The sequence below is a fragment of the Mobula hypostoma genome, chromosome 11 (genome assembly GCF_963921235.1).
Source record: "Mobula hypostoma chromosome 11, sMobHyp1.1, whole genome shotgun sequence".
NCBI classification, from domain to species: domain Eukaryota; kingdom Metazoa; phylum Chordata; class Chondrichthyes; order Myliobatiformes; family Myliobatidae; genus Mobula; species Mobula hypostoma.
In genome coordinates, this window is record NC_086107.1 from 86172848 (window position 1) to 86189699 (window position 16852).

Genomic DNA, 16852 nt, shown 5'->3' on the forward strand with positions numbered 1-16852 from the left:
AAGACAGCCCATGCTGTTTCTGGGTCTGCTTCCTCAGGTAGTTGCTCAAGTTGTTCCTCCAGCGTGCTGATCAATTCTTCTTTGATGCTGGTGTCAGCGAGCTGTTGAATGTTCAGCTTCTGCTTAGTGGCAGCCTGCTGATGTCTGTGCACCCTGGCGATGTGAAAGGACAGCTTGCTTCTCAGTCCAGCAGTCTGCACCCCTCATCGCTCTGGTGTTGATCCCATCCTCGATGTCCCTGCGCCTTGTGTTCACATAATCCGTCAAGTGCCATTTCTTGGAGCGCCAGTGCATCCAGGTAGCCTTGTGGATGTCTGGAAGCTGAAAAGAGGATGTTGGTGATTGTCAGCCCATTTTCTGTGCAATTACCCTTTGCAAGGCCATGCTTGCCAATGACTTCCGGCCATGTCACTGCCTACTTGGGCAGTAAAGTCGCCAAGCAGCAGGATCTTGTCATCTTCTGAAATGCCCGCTTCGCTGCTGCTGCTACTGTGTGATCCGAAATCTCGGAGGGGAAGGCCCTGAATCCACAGCTTCGCCTGTTGCTGGGCGGCCGGGGTCGAAGCGCTCGGCAGAGATGGTGCTCGGTGTCGGAGGCTCGAAGTTTTCGGATGGACTGAGAGTCGGACTGTGGTCGGGTGCTTCCAGGATGCTGCATTGGCAAGTTCACGGCGCTGGAAGCTCATGGCAGGGAGAGTTTCTCCCTTCTACCATCTGCGTGAGATGCTGGGGCTATCAGGACTTTGAGACTTTTTTTTACGGTGCCCATGGTCTGCTCTTACCAAATTACAGTATTGCTTTGCACTGTTGTAACTATATGTTATAATTATGTGGTTTTTGTCAGTTTTAGTCTTGGTTTGTCTTGTGTTTCTGTGATATCATACCGGAGGAACATTGTATCATTTTTTAATGCATGCATTTCTAAATGACAATAAATGAGGACTGAATGTCCTCATAATCTAATCTAATCTAATAATCTGATTTTTGGGGACAGAGCATATTAGCTGGCCGAGCTATGGTAGAACAGTTTCTTCTGTTAAGTTATGTAGGTCATGGTGGGTGTAGGCACTGATCAGAGTCAGAGGTAATTACCATGGAGGCGAAAGTTGATTCCTCTGAGGAGGAATTCCAGGTTCCTGACGATTGTAGTCCGGATGACAAAGCCAACTCCAGCTTCTCTAGCCGCCTCCTTTCCCTTGCCACTCCAGAAAAACCAGTAGCCAGTCCCTACTTCTGTGATTTCACCAGTCTCGGCCAGGCGTGTCTCACTGAGCGCTACAGCATCGACGTTGTACTTTCTGAAGCACGTGTCCTGCAAATGCAGCTTGCCTCTCTGGTCCATTACTAGTCTTGTTGTCCACGAGTGTCCTGACAAGCCAGGCTCCAACACAGAGTTTGCTCAGCTTTCTGGTGATTCTACTTTCTTTTGTGGTTTTTGAGGTAGTTCCACTACAAAACAGATGTCCAGTCAGCTGTGGTATGCTGACAGGGTAGAGTAAGGCAAGATTTCTTTAGGTCACCTTTCCCAGACCCTTGCCCATGAGTGGGGAGCCATGCAGTCCCTGAAGAGGGCTGCTTCATCGTCAAGGTGGCTGCTGAACACTGCCCTTGCCTGGTGAGAAGAGAACAACCATCCTGTCTTGGCTGCCTGACTAGCAGTCCATGACTAATGGCTCTCAGCACCATCTCATGCCTGCCACCATCACTACTTGCCCATCGCCCCAAGTTTTGAGTTGGTTGTGGAGATTGGCGTAACGAAATCTCGGACAGGAGGTGTATGAAGACCATGAGTTGCCCAAGCTTCATAATCCTCCTCTCGGTCCAGATGCATTATGCCAGGCATAATGTTTTGATGATGGCTGGACTGCAGGAGCTGCCAGAATGACATTGAATCAACATCAGACTGTCTTAGGGGCTGCGATCCAGATTTCTTCCTTTGTTTACTCCTGAAACCTTCCCTATGAGTAGGTATAGCCGCAAAACAGTGGGAGTTTTAAATCAGTTTTCCTTTTCCCAGGTGTGCTGCCTTTCCAGGTTAATGAGCCCCACCTGCCTGAAGCAACTGGTTTTAAGGCACCAGTGACCCGCCTTCGCCCCTTCTCCTGTCAGTGTAAACAGTTCCGCCATGTGAAGGCCAGGAGTTGGACTTGGTTATCAGAGGCTAATTTGAGATGCATGTCATTGGGAGCACTTTATATGTAGTGGGAGCTATGGCAACCATCTGGAACGTAGGATAGATAAATCCCAAAGAAGTAGTATTCTAAAGGCTGGATGATTCAACTGTGGATAACAGGGGAAGTCAAAACCAACATTAAATCCAAAGAGAGGGCATATAATAGAGCAAACATTAGTGGGAAGTTAGAGGATTGGGAAGCTTTTAAAAACCAGCAGAAGGAAACTGGAAAAAGTCATAAGGATGGAAAAAATGAAAAAGATGTAAGCCAGCCAATCAATGAGAATGCCAAAAGTTTTTTTTATGATAAATAGAGTAAAAGAGAGGTGAGAGCAGTGTGCTGGAAGTTCAGGAGTGTCAGGGGCTGAGGTAAGTGCAGTTGCTATCACCAGGGAATAGGTGTTCGGGAAGCTGAAAGGGCTGAAGGTAGATAATTCCTCTGGACCAAGAAGATGACACCCCAGGGTTCTGAAAGAGGTAGCTGAACTGATTATGGAGGTATGTGGTAATGGTCTTTCAAGAGTCATTAGGTTTTGGCATGGTTCTGGAGGACTAGAAAATTGCAAATGTCACTCTACTTTTCAAGAAGGGGGTGAGGCAGAAGAAAGGAAATTATAGGTCAATTAGCCTGACCTCAGTGGTTGGGAAGATGTTGGAGTCAATTGTTAAGGATGAGGTCTCAGTACTTGGAGACACATGATAAAATAGACCTTGGACAGCATGGTTTCTTTAAGGGAGAATCTTGCTTGCCAAATCTGTTGGAATTCTTTGAAGAAATAAACAAGATAAGAGTCCATGGTATTGCAGGAAAGACACTAACATGGGTGGAGCATTGGCTGAAGGCAAAGACCGGGAACAAAGGGAGCATTTTCTGGTTGGTTGCCGGTGACTAGTGGTGTGCTACAGGCATCAGTTATATGTGAATGATTTGGATGACGGAATTAATGGCTTTGTGACCAGATTTACAAGTGATGTAAAGATAGTGGAGGGAGCAGGGACACTGCAGAAGGACTTGGACAGATTAGGAGAATGGGCAAAGCTGTGGCAGATGGAATGCAGTATCAAGGAGTGTATGGTCATGCACTTTGGTAGAAGACCATAAGACAAAGGAGCAGAAGTCGGCCATTTGGCCCATTGAGTCTGCTCCGCCATTTTACCATTCTCCCATTTAGTCCCACTCCCTTGCCTTCTCACCATAACCTTTGGTGCCCTGGCTACTCAGATACCTATCAATCTCTGCCTTAAATACACCCAATGACTTGGCCTCCACTGCTGCCCGTGGCAACAAATTCCATAGATTCACCACCCTCTGGCTAAAAAAATTTCTTCGCATTTCTGTTCTGAATGGGCACCCTTCAATCCTTAAGTCATGCCCTCTCATACTAGACTCCCCCATCATGGAAAACAACTTTGCCACATCCACTCTGTCCATGCCTTTCAACATTTGAAATGTTTCTATGAGGTCTCCCCTCATTCTTCCAAACTCCAAGGAATAGAGTCCAAGAGCGGACAAACGTTCCTCATGCGTTAACCCTCTCATTCCCGGAATCATTCTAGTGAATCTTCTTTGTACCCTCTCCAACGTCAGCACATCCTTTCTTAAATAAGGAGACCAAAGCTGCCCACAGTACTCCAAGTGAGGTCTCGCCAGCGCCTTATAGAGCCTCAACATCACATCCCTGCTCCTATACTCTATTCCTCCAGAAATGAATGCCAACATTGCATTCGCCTTCTTCACAACCGACTCAACCTGGAGGTTAACCTTTAGGGTATCCTGTATGAGGACTCCCAAGTCCCGTTGCATCTCAGGACTTTAGACCATAAGACAAAGGAGCAGAAGTAGGCCATTCGGCCCATCGAGTCTGCTCCGCCATTTTATCATGAGCTGATCCATTCTCCTATTTAGTCCCACTCCCCCGCCTTCTCACCGTAACCTTTGATGCCCTGGCTACTCAGATACCTATCAATCTCTGCCTTAAATACACCCAATGACTTGGCCTCCACTGCTGCCCGTGGCAACAAATTCCATAGATTCACCACCCTCTGGCTAAAAAAATTTCTTCGCATTTCTGTTCTGAAAGGGCACCCTTCAATCCTTAAGTCATGCCCTCTCGTACTAGACTCCCCCGTCATGGGAAACAACTTTGCCACATCCACTCTGTCCATGCCTTTCAACATTCGAAATGTTTCTATGAGGTCTCCCCTCATTCTTCTAACCTCCAAGGAATACAGTCCAAGAGTGGACAAACGTTCCTCATATGTTAACCCTCTCATTCTCGGAATCATTCTAGTGAATCTTCTCTGTACCTTCTCCAACGTCAGCACATCCTTTCTTAAATAAGGAGACCAAAACTGCCCACAGTACTCCAAGTGAGGTCTCACCAGCGCCTTATAGAGCCTCAACATCACATCCCTGCTCCTATACTCTATTCCTCTAGAAATGAATGCCAACATTGCATTCGCCTTCTTCACTACTGACTCAACCTGGAGGTTAACTTTAAGGGTATCCTGTACGAGGACTCCCAAGTCCCGTTGCATCTCAGAACTTTGAATTCTTTCCCCATCTAAATAATAGTCTGCCTGTTTATTTTTTCTGCCGAAGTGCATAACCATACACTTTCCAACATTGTACTTCATTTGCCACTTCTCTGCCCATTCTTCCAATCTATCCAAGTCTCTCTGCAGACTGTCCGTTTCCTCAGCACTACCGGACCCTCCACCTATCTTCGTATCGTCAGCAAACTTAGCCACAAAGCCATCTATTCCATAATCCAAATCGTTGATGTACAATGTAAAAAGAAGCAGCCCCAACACGGATCCCTGTGGAACACCACTGGTAACCTGCAGCCAACCAGAATAGGATCCCTTTATTCCCACTCTCCGTTTCCTGCCAATCAGCCAATGCTCTATCCAAGTATGTAACTTTCCCGTAATTCCATGGGCTCTTATCTTGTTAAGTAGCCTCATGTATGGCACCTCGTCAAAGGCCTTCTGAAAATCCAAATATACAATGTCCACTGTATCTCCCTTGTCTAGCCCACTTGTAATTTCCTCAAAAAATTGTAATAGGTTTGTCAGGCAGGATTTTCCTTTAAAGAATCCATGCTGAGTTCTTGTCATATGCCTCCAGGTATTCTGTAACCTCATCCTTGACAATTGACTCCAACAACTTCCCAACCACTGATGTCAAGCTAACATTGTCAAGCTATAATTTCCTTTTTGCTTCCTTGCCCCCTTCTTAAATAGCAGAGTGATATTTGCAATCTTCCAGTCCTCCGGAACCATGCCAGAATCTATTGACTTCTGAAAGATCATCGCTAATGCCTCCGCAATCTCCACAGCTACTTCCTTCAGAACACGAGGGTGCATTCCATCTGGTCCGGGAGAATTATCTACCTTTAGACTATTCAGCTTCCTGACTACTTTCCTGAGTCGTAATGTGACTGCGCACACTTCTCTTCCCTGCCACCCTTGAGTGTCTGGTGAAGACTGATGCAAAATACTCGTTCAGTTCCTCCGCCATCTCCTTATCTCCCATTACAATTTCTCCAGCATCATTTTCTATCGGTCCTATATCTACTCTCACCTGTCTTTTACTCTTTACATACTCGAAAAAGCTTTTAGTATCCTCTTTGATATTATTTGCTAGCTTCCTTTCGTAGTTAATCTTTTCCCTCGTAATGACCTTCTTAGTTTCCTTTTGTAAGCTTTTAAAAACTTCCCAATCCTCTGTCTTCCCACTAATTTTTGCTTCCTTGTATGCCCTCTCCTTTGCTTTAACTTTGGCCTTGACTTCTCCTGTCAGCCACGGTTGCATCCTTTTTCCCTTCAAAAATTTCTTCTTCTTTGGAATATACCTGTCTTACACCTTCCTCACTTCTCGCATAAACTCCAGCCACTGCTGCTCTGCCTTCCTTCCCGCCAGTGTACCTTTCCAGTCAACTTTGGCCGGTTCCTCTCTCATGCCACTATAATTTCCTTTACTCCACTGAAATACCGACACATCAGATTTTGGCTTCTCTTCTTCTAATTTCACAGTGAACTCAATCATGTTATGATCACTGTCTCCTAAGGGTTCCTTCACCTCAATCTCTCTAATCACTTCCGGTTCATTACACAATACCCAATCCAGTACAGCTGATCCCCTAGTGGGTTCAACAACAAGCTGTTCTAAAAAGCCATCTCGCAGACATTCTACAAATTCTCTCTCTTGAGATCCAGTGCCGACCTGATTTTCCCAATCCACTTGCATGTTAAAATCCCCCACAATTATCATAACACTGCCCTTCTGACAAGCCTTTTCTATTTCCTGTTGTAATTTGTAGTCCACATCCCTGCAGCTGTTTGGAGGCATATAAATAACTGCCATCAGGGTCCTTTTACCCCTGCGATTTCTTAGCTCAACCCATAAAGATTCTGCACCTTCCGATCCTATATCACCTCTTTCTAATGAGTTAATATCATTTCTTACCAATAAAGCCACGCCTCCCCCTCTGCCTACCTTCCTATCCTTCTGATACACCGTGTATCCTTGGACGTTCAGCTCCCAGAGACATGCATCCTTTAGCCAGGTCTCAGTGATGGCCACAATATCATACCTGCCAATCTGTAGCTGTACGACAAGATCATCCACCTTATTCCTTATGCTGCGTGCATTTAAGTATAACACCAATATTTGGTACTTTTCGCTTTGATTTCACTGCAACTTTATTGCACTGCAACTCGTCCCAATGGCTACAAATTTGCCCCATCACCTGCCTGTCTTTCCTTTCATCTTTACTGCTCACTATCTTAGATTTATTTCTGTTTTCCCCTTCCTCTGCTCTATCATTCTGGTTCCCATCCCCCTGCCAAATTAGTTCAAACCCTCCCGAACAGCTCTATTAAACCTTCCCGCCAGGATATTGGTCTCCTTCAGGTTCAGGTGTAACCTGTCCATTTTGAACAGATCATACTTCCCCTCAGAAGAGATCCCAATGATCCAAGAATCTGAAGCCCTGCCCCCTGCACCAGTCTCTCAGCCGCACATTCATCTGCCTGATCCTACTATTCTTGCCCTCGCTAGCATGTGGCACAGATAGCAATCCCGAGATTATTACCCTGGAGGTCCTGCTTCTCAGCTTCCTTCCTAACTCCTGGAAATCTCTCTTCAGGACCTCCTCCCTTGTCCTATCTATGTCATTAGTACCAACACGTACTAAGACAACTGGCTGCTCGCCCTCTCCCTTCAGAATATTCTGGACCCGATCCGAGACATCCTATACCCTGGCACCTGGGAGGCAACATACCATGCGGGTATCTCTGTCAGGCTCACAGAATCTCCTGTCTGTTCCCCTGACTGTGGAATCCCCAATGACTACCGCATTCCTCTTCTCCCTCCTTCCCTCCTGCACGACAGCGCCAGGTTCAGTGCCAGAGACCCGATCACCGTGGGCGTCCCCTGTCAAGTCATCCCCCTCAACAGCATCCAGAACAAGATATTTGTTGCTGAGGGGGACAGCCACAGGGGTGCTCTCCACTATCCGGGCATTTTCCTTCCCTCTCTTGACAGTGACCCAGTTTTCTGACTCCTGTAGCCTAGGGATGACTACCTCTCTGTAGCTCCTAACTATCACCTCTTCACTTTCCCTGATAAGCAGTAGGTCATCAAGTTGCAGCTCCAGATCCCTAACACGGTCTCTGAGGAGCTGCATCTCGGTGCACCTGGCGCAGATGTGGCCATCAGGGAGGCTGGAGGTCTCCTAGGATTCCCAGAAGGAACAAAAGCATAGACTATATTCTAAACGGGGTGAAAATTCAAAAATCTGAGATGCAAAGGGACTTGGGAGTCCTTGTGCAAGATTCCCTAAAGGTTAACTTGCAGGTTGAGTTGATGGTGAGGAAGGCAAATGCAATGTTAGCATTCATTTCAAGAGGATTAGAGTATAAAAACAAGGATGTAATGCTGAGGCTTTATTAAGGCATTGGTGAGGCCTCACTTGGAATATTGTGAGCAGTTTTGGGCACCTTGTCTAAGAAAGGATGTACTGACATTGGAGAGCGTCCAGAGGAGGTTCATGAGAATGATTCCAGGAATGAAATGGTTATTGTATGAGGAGTGTTTGATGATAATGGACCTGTACTTGCTGGAATTTAGAATAATGGGGTGGGATCACTTTGAAACCTATTCAATCTGGAAAGGCCTAGATAGAGTGGATGTGGAAAGGATGTTTCCTATGGTGGGAGAGCCTAGGACCTCAAAGGGACATCCCTTTAGAACAGAGATGAGGAATTTCTTTAGCCAGAGGGTTGCAAGTGTGTGGAATTCGTTGCCAAAGGTGGCTGTGTAGGCCAGGTCATTGGGTGTATTTAAGGCAGATGTTGATAGTTTATTAATTGGTCAAGGCATGAAGGGATATAGGGAGAAGGCAAGGAGATTGGGGCTGAGAAGGAAATGAATGGATCATACATAGTGGAATGGCAGAGCAGAATTCGATGGGCCAAATAGCCTAATTCTGCTCTGTCTTATGGTGTATCTTAAAGGAAAGGTGAAGAGGAAGGAATTCCAGAGTTCAGGACCAATGAACTTTTTTCTTGGGCATCAAAGGCTGATAAAAGTTTATAAAACTGAGAGACAATGAGGGGGTAGACCTGCCTATACCGTTTGCATTAGAAGAGGAGACAGCAGCTGGGAAGGTTGGCTCACCCTTCAAAGGGAAACTGGCCACCCTCTGCTGTATTCAACACCACAAACAACTCCTACTGTTAACCCTCATCTCAGCTTTATGTTGGTTCAGCTGACCCCTGAGTTAAACAGAGATGGCTTGTACAGTTGGGGGGGTGGTGGAGTCTAGGGCCGGAGGGCACAGCTTCAGAACAGAAGGATACCCTGTTAGAACAGAGATGAGGGGAAGTTAGCAGGTGGTGGTGAATTTGTGGATTTCATTGCCACAGATGGACGTGGAAGCCAAGTCATTGGATATATTTGAAGTGGAGGTTGATAGATTCTTGATTAGTCAGTGTGTCAAAGGTTACAGGGAGAAGGCAGGAGAATGGATCAGTTATGATGAAATGACAGAGCAGACTCGTTAGGCTAAATGACCTAATTCTGCTCCTGTATCTTATGGTCAGAGTCTTTGACCCAGGGTGGCAATGTTGAGTAGCAGAGAGGGAGGTATTTAAAGGGGATTTGCAGAGTGATGGATGTGTGGATTGAGCTGCCAGGGGTGTTGCAGATGCGATAGTGATGATCAAGAGGCTTTTAGGTAAAAACCCGAATATGCAAGGGATGGAGGGATATAGATTATGTGCAGGCAGAAGAAACTAGTTTAATCTGGCATCATGCTTGCCACAGATGTCATGGGCCAAAGGGCTTGTGTCCTGGCTGAAAGCATGATGCCAGATTGTCTTCGCATTTCACTGTGTGTTTTGATGCACATGTGACAAACAAAGTTCGCATCAACAGCCAATGCATTCCAAGAATGTGCTGTGGGGATTCAGCAAGTGTTGCTATGTTACCAGCACCAGCATAGTATGCCCACAACTTCCTAACCTGTACCCCTATTAATATGGGAGGAAACCAGAGCACCCAGAGGAAATCCACATGGTCACAGGAAATGCGTACAAACCCCTTACAGACAGCAGTGGGGATTTAATCCTGATCACCGGTGCTATAACGTGTTTGCCTAACTACAATGCATCTTGCTGAGGCTAGAATGATTATTTGGGGATGAGTAGGAGGCTAGAATAAGGAAGCAAGGATATGATTCTGTGGATAATTAGGGTAATGAGATTGCAGTTTTTGTCTTGTTTTGGGACTGGGTTAAATCTGTTTCCTTCTCCACCCCCCAGCGTTGCCAGTGGCTACCTCTACGTTATGATCATCTACAACATCTCCGTCAGCCTCTCGCTCTACGCACTGTTCCTCTTCTACTTTGCCACGAGGGAGCTCCTGAGCCCCTACAGCCCCGTGCTCAAGTTCTTCATGGTGAAATCTGTCATCTTCCTCTCCTTCTGGCAGGGTGAGTGCACACGTTGCTTTCCTCAGCGAGCGCGGTTGGTGGTACTGCGGGACTTGGTGATAAAGGGGAGTGGGTCCTGTTATGTTGGTTTCGAATGGATCACTCTGGCCATTGTGCTCTCCTTCTGGGTTCCCCCCCCAAATACCTTCCGTGTTTCCTATTGACATTTCCACAGACAACATTGAAAGGAGTAATTTTATAGGAAACAGGATATGACAGATCATAACTGCAAAGTAGTTGGTTGGCTTCCATCTGTCTCGAAGGACAATGGGTGGTGATGATCATCGTCGCAAGCCTGGACGGAAGGCATGGAGACACTGAGATGCCCAATCGTTAAGATCCCCCTCTCGGCCTCACCAGTGTAGTCCAAAGGAAAGCTTATGAAGCAATACGTTTGGCTGCAGGAGCTGCCGGAAGGACCTTTAGTGAAGTCCAGTCGCCTTCGGGGCTCCACTCTGAATTTGCTGTTTGGGTTTACCCACCTACCCTTCGTCTCTCCCGCGGCAGTGGGACTATTTACCCATAGGTGGAGATCTCTGTCATATAACAGGATTAATACAGTATTATGCAGAGTATAATCTACAGGTAGGCTGTGCAATTTCAGAATGAGCGATCTGGATGGCATGCAAGTTTATTGAATTAGCGATACCCATTACAGTGACTGGGCCCTGGAGCCACACCACCTGTGTGACCAATTACCTACGAACGATATCTCTGGGAGGTGAGGGAAAGCTGGAGCATCCCGATGAAAACTACACAATCACAGGAGAACATGTAAGCTCCTTGCTGGCAGTGGTCTCACTGTAGTTGCAATCGCATTAAGCTGACCGCTACGTTACCATGCCGCCCCGTATCAGTCCAGGATGCTGAAAGTTACGGATCAGCCGTAATCCTGAATGACGGATAAACAGTTTGCTGAAGTGAAAGATGTTCATAGAGTGGATTTGAGACTCTGGTCATTGTTTAGGAGCCAACTGTGGGGTGAAACGCCTGTTTTGAATCTTGTTTTGTGCGATGAGAAAGGGTTGGTTTGTAATCTTGAGGGGCTTTCTGGGAAAGACTGACCCCAATGTGACAGTTTTATTGTTGGAAAGTGATGTGATTCAGTGCTGAGGACTGGCTCCTGATAAGCCATCTCGAGCTGAATAAAGGAACATTTCTTCACTCAGAGGGTGTGGTGGACTCTTGATCATTCTACCCTGAGATCTGTGGAGGCTGCCTCATATTCATTAAACAATGGATCAGCAGATTAGCATGCATTTCAGAGAATCAAGCAATATGGGGATAAAAAAATTAAAGATGAGCTTTGTTACATGCATATTGAAATGTACAGTGAAATATATCGTTGCATCGATAACTACAGTTTGACTATTGTGCTGGGGGCAGACGTAAGTGTTGCCACATTTCCAGTACCAATGTAGCACACCACATGTTACCAACCCTAACCATATGTCTTTGGAATATGGGAGGAGAATGGTTATGGGGAGAAGGTACAGACAGCGGTGGGAATTGAAGCCTAATTACAGATTGCTGGTGCTGTAAGGCTTTGTGCTAATCAGTACGCTATCATGACGCCCAGAAAGTGCAGGAAAATGGTGCAAAGGTAGAAAACGAGCCTTGGTCCTGAATGGTGTAGTTAATTATTCATTTAGTGTCATGGGTACCGAGATACAGTGGGAAAACTTGCATGCTGTTCATACAGATCATATCGTTACACAGTGCACTGAGGTAGGGCAATAACAGAATGCAGAATAAAGTGTAACAGCTACAAAGAAATGTGAAGGGTTATGCAGGAAGGGTTAGATTGATCTTAGAGTGGGATAAAAGTTTAACAAACATCATGGGCCGAAGGGCCTGTACTGTGCTGTGATATTCTATAAGTGTGCTTCAACTTTGCTGGTAAGACTATTAGACGGCATTTTATCAAAAGTCTTCTGGAAGCTCATGCACAGCGCATCAACTCCTTTACACTCACTAAACTCTTGTTACCTTGTTAGAAAATCTCTATCAAATTGAGCATAATTTGCCTAATGAACCGGTGCAGGTCTGTCATAACTAATCCACTTTGCACAGGTGTCTATTAATCCCATCCCCGATCAAGGGTTCCAAGAGCTTTCCCACCACTGAACTTGAAATGAGTGGTTTGCGTGGTTTACTATCGTCACATGTACCGAGATACAGTGAAAGGCTTGTCTTATTCATACAGATCAAATCGCAGTGCAGTGAGGTAGAACGAGGTAAAAGAGTAACAATGCAGAATAAAGTGTAAAGGCTTCTGGAAAAAGTGCAGGTAAATGATCAAGTGCAAGATCATAGCGAGATAGTGACGCCAAGAGTCCATCGTGTTGTACAAGAGATCCAGTCAGTGGCAGACAAGCTGTAGGCAAAATGGCTAACTCATTCTGTTCTTGAGTATGGTTGGGGTGGGAGTTCCAAGGTTGAGATGCACCGACTGAGGGAACAGTGATCTGTTTCCAAGACGGGGTGATATGTGATTTTCCAGGAGCAAGCTGGCGGGCAGGCTTTTCTCTTGTGCCCGGTCCTCCCTCCTTGGCCAGAGGTTTGGGAGGAGCTGTCACACTTAGCCCGGGCAAGCTCCTGCACTGAATTTTGTCCCTTGATTAATGATTACTGCCAGTGGAAATTAGCATGCGAATGTCCCATCAGAGATGCAGAACACTGCAGCACTGAAACAGGCACTTTGGCCCATCTAGTTCATGCTGAATTGTTACTCTGCTCAGTCCCATTGACTGCATCTGAACCATAGCCCTCCATACTCCTTCCATCCATATACCACATGTCCAAACTTCTTTTAAATGTTGAAATTGAACCTGCATCCACCACTTCCACTGGCAGCTTGTTCCACACTCTCAACACCCTCTGAGTGAAGAAGTTGTCCATCAAATATTTCACCTTTCACCCTTAACCTATGACTTTTAGTTCAAGTCTTGCCCAACAGAGATGAGTTTCTTCAGCCAGAAGGTGGTGAATCTGTGGAATTTTTTTGCCACGGATGGCTGTGGAAGCCAAGACATTGGGTATATTTAAAGCAGAGGTTGATAGGTTCTTGATTAATAAGCGTGTAAAAGGTTAAAGGGAGAAGACAGAAGAATGGAGTAATGGGATTGAGAGGGATAATAAATCAGCCATGATGGAATGGCAGAGCAGACTCGATGGGCTGAAAGGCCTAATTTGGTTCCTAATTCTTGTGGTTTAACAACAAGTTTATGGTCTGATGTTCCGTCCAGTTTAGACTGGGCCCCTTCCAGCAGATCTGTGGCCTCAAAGCTCCAGAGACCTGCAGGGTAACGTAATTGGGAGAAATGTACATTATTCACGACCACCGACTTGAGTTGGGGTTTTGATTTAAGAGGCTGGTCTGACGTGATGACATTATTATGTAGAAGGTTTTTAGTGCTTTGTTGTGTAGGTTTTTAGAGTTCAATAAACCGTGTTATGGGTTTAGTTAAACATAAAAACCCCTCATTTTATTTGCGGAAACCTACAGACCCAGGTTCAACTCTGACCTCCAGCGCTGTCTGCGTGGAGTTTGTTTTCTGTGTGAGAAATGTTTTTAAAAAATGCACACGGACAGTACCAGAGGTCAAAGTTGAACCTTTGAGGCTATGGATTTAGTGGCTGATGCTCAAACTGGGGTTGCTCCAGCTTCCTCCTACATCCCAAAGATGTGTGGGTGGTTAGGTTATATTGTGACTGTAAATTGCCTCTCGTGTACAGACTCGAGGGGCCGGAGTGCTTATTTTCATGTTGTTTGGCTCTGCAGCCTTGTGATTTAATTAAGCTTGAAGGATTCACTGAGTGATGGGTGCCAGGCTCCAAAGTGCAGCTGCAAGTGCCCTCTGCTGTTGGGGAGCTGAATTGCAACTACGGGACTCAATAAATATTTAATTCTGGGACTAGCTTCCTAAAGGTTAGGTCAGGCAGATGATAATTGATTTAGAATTGGTTCCTTCTCTGGGGATGGTAGCCTAGCAGGCAAGCGAACTGCATTGGCATCCAGAGGTACGGACAAAAGAATTCTGAATCTCCCAGTGGCTTCCTCGGATCGTAAATTCAAATGAATGCATTAGGAATCAAAAGAAAGATTCAAGTGGCAATCACAAGACCACTATATAACTGTAAATAGATGATTCACTGCCGTGGGATTATTGGCTGGGTTTTAATGGCATTTCAGTAACTTCTTGGCCCACTTGTGCAGAATTTTTTCCATCATAATTATTTAATACCCATTCCTACTCTGACACTTCGAGCTATGGCCACCTCTAATGCTGCAATTCTGTCTGGGTAGCCTCAAACCTGATGGTGTGAACTACGATTTTTGCCAGATTCTAGCAATTTCTCCCCTCTTTTTTCCATTCCTCATTCAGGTTGCTGTCTCAACTGTTCTCATCGGCCCCTCATCTCTCTGTGATTCCACTTCTCCTCTTTGTTTTGCTTTGGTCCACTCTCCTCTCCTATCAGATTCTTTCTTTCTTCAGCCCTGTATATTTTCCACCCATTGCCGCACAGCTGCTCAATTCATCCCCCTCCCAGACACCTTCCCTCTCACCTGGTCTCACCTAGCACCTGCCAGCTTGGTTTCCTCCCATACTCACCACCTTCTTATTTTGGCTTCTTCCCCCTTCCTTTCCAGTCCTGACGAAGGGTCTCAGCCTGAAACATCAACTGTTTATTCCTCTCTACAGATACCTGCTGAGTTCCTCCAGCATTTTGTGTGTGTTACTCAAGATTTCCAGAATTTTCATAATCTTTTGTATCGATTTAATTCTCCAGCTGCCCTTGTGAGATTTGAACCCATGATCCCAGATGATTTAGCCAGGACTGTAAATGATGGTCTGGTAATTTAACTATTGTGTCACTGTGTGCTGTCTCCTCTTTCCCCTTTCACTCACCCTTTGACCAATGTCATTCCTTCTTACATCTATGGGGATGTTTGAAGATAAATTCTATTGGACATTTGCAGCTCCCCATGTTCAATCCCACCCAAAGTTAAGTTTATTGTCTGTGTACATACATGGTGCAAGAGAAACTTGCTTGCAGAAGCATCACAGGGACAGCATCAGATAAGCAACATTCACACAAGAAAACCATTTTAGACACAATTTTAAAAGAAAGAACATAGAGTCCATTGCAGTGCAAAGTGGTCACATTGTTGTTCTACTGAGATAGTGATTACGGTCGTGCAGGTTGGTCCAAGAACTGATTGGTTGAAGGGAAGTAGCTATTGCTAAACCTGGTGGTGAGAGTCTTCAGGCTTCTGTATCTCCTGCCCAGTGGGAGTTGCAAGAAGATGGCATAGCCTGGATAATGAAGATCTGTAATGGATGTTGCTTTCTTGAGCCAGTGCCTCCTGCAGATACTTTTCTGGTGGGGAGAGACAAGCTGGTGATGTACTGGGTTGAGTCTATTCCCCTCTTGTGTCTCTGCCCTCTCCGGCCCCTTGCATTTAGTAGTTGGGCTGACCTTTCATTTCCTCCTCCCATCAGGAATGCTGTTGGCTATTCTGGAAAAGTGCGGAGCCATCCCCAAGATTGCAGTGGCTGATGTCTACGTGGGTGAGGGGACGGTTGCTGCGGGCTACCAGAACTTCATCATCTGCATCGAGATGTTCTTTGCTGCCATCGCCCTGCGCTACGCCTTTACGTCCAAGGTCTACAGAGACAAGCGAGTGGACTCGCAAGGTAAATGTAACCAAGGGAATTCAGTAAGTGATTACCCTACTTTGGGTTGCCAAGAGGGATATTGTTGGTGAATAACGTTTAGGCAAAACCCTTCTTTCAGTCGATGGGTACTTAAGGTAGCTGGGTTTCCCACCTGCCCATCACTGGTGGTTCAACCAGCCCTCAGTGGCTTGGTCAGATACCTGGTGTCAGAGTCAACTCTGAGGCAAGGCCACGTGGTTCCTGAGAAACTTGTCTCCGCCCCTTGCCCATTGGTCGCTCAGAGGGAAGGAGACAACGAAAGAGGATGTGGGTTCAAACTTCCTCCTGGGAGATGTGCAAGATGTAAACGGGCAAAGATAGAGTTTGCAGCCAGCTTCTTTCTCACAGGGTGGAAATGGCTGACAACAGAGGGCATTTAAGGTGATTGAAGGAAATTATGGGGATTGTCAGAGGTAAATTCCTTACATAGAGTGGTGGAACACCCTGCCAGGGGTGGTGGCAGAGACAGGCACATTAGGGAGATTTGAGAGACTCTTAGTTACATGAATGAAAGAAAATTGGAGGGCTATGTGGGAGGGAAGGGTTAAATTGATCTTGGAGGTTAAAAGGTTAGTACAATATCATGGGCCGAAGGGCCTGTAATATGCTATACTGTTCTATGGAAGTGTGGAGATGTGGAGTCTGAGTTTTACCAGTGCCTCCAGAGGACAGGCAGTCTCTGTAAATACAACCCTCAAGTTGTAGGGTTTGTCTGTCTTGATCCCACCTGTTAGACTCTCTCTGGCTGTCATAGTACTGCTCCCTAGAGGTTACCCAGTTAGAACGAAAGGCCACCAGGGAGGCCCATTACCTCATCTCTTTGTGCAATACTACATTTGCCATTGAGCAAAAGCAGGTATACTATGGAATCGTTCTTGTACTTTCATAACCGGTGCTGTTTATAGGGGCAGGGGACCTTTCTCTCACCCTCTCTCACTCTATCTTTCTGTCTTCTT

General features: G+C 46.0%; 1 protein-coding gene across 3 annotated transcripts in view; it reads left to right on the forward strand.

Annotated features, from left to right (window-relative positions):
* Nucleotides 1–16852, forward strand: part of LOC134353889 (transmembrane protein 184B-like) — a 118564-nt gene that overhangs the window by 89604 nt on the left and 12108 nt on the right. For all 3 annotated transcript variants that reach the window (XM_063062403.1, XM_063062402.1, XM_063062404.1), the window contains 2 exons: nucleotides 10004–10173; nucleotides 15681–15875. In XM_063062403.1, coding sequence (XP_062918473.1) covers nucleotides 10004–10173; nucleotides 15681–15875 — 365 coding nt within the window. The remainder of the gene's footprint in view (nucleotides 1–10003; nucleotides 10174–15680; nucleotides 15876–16852) is intronic.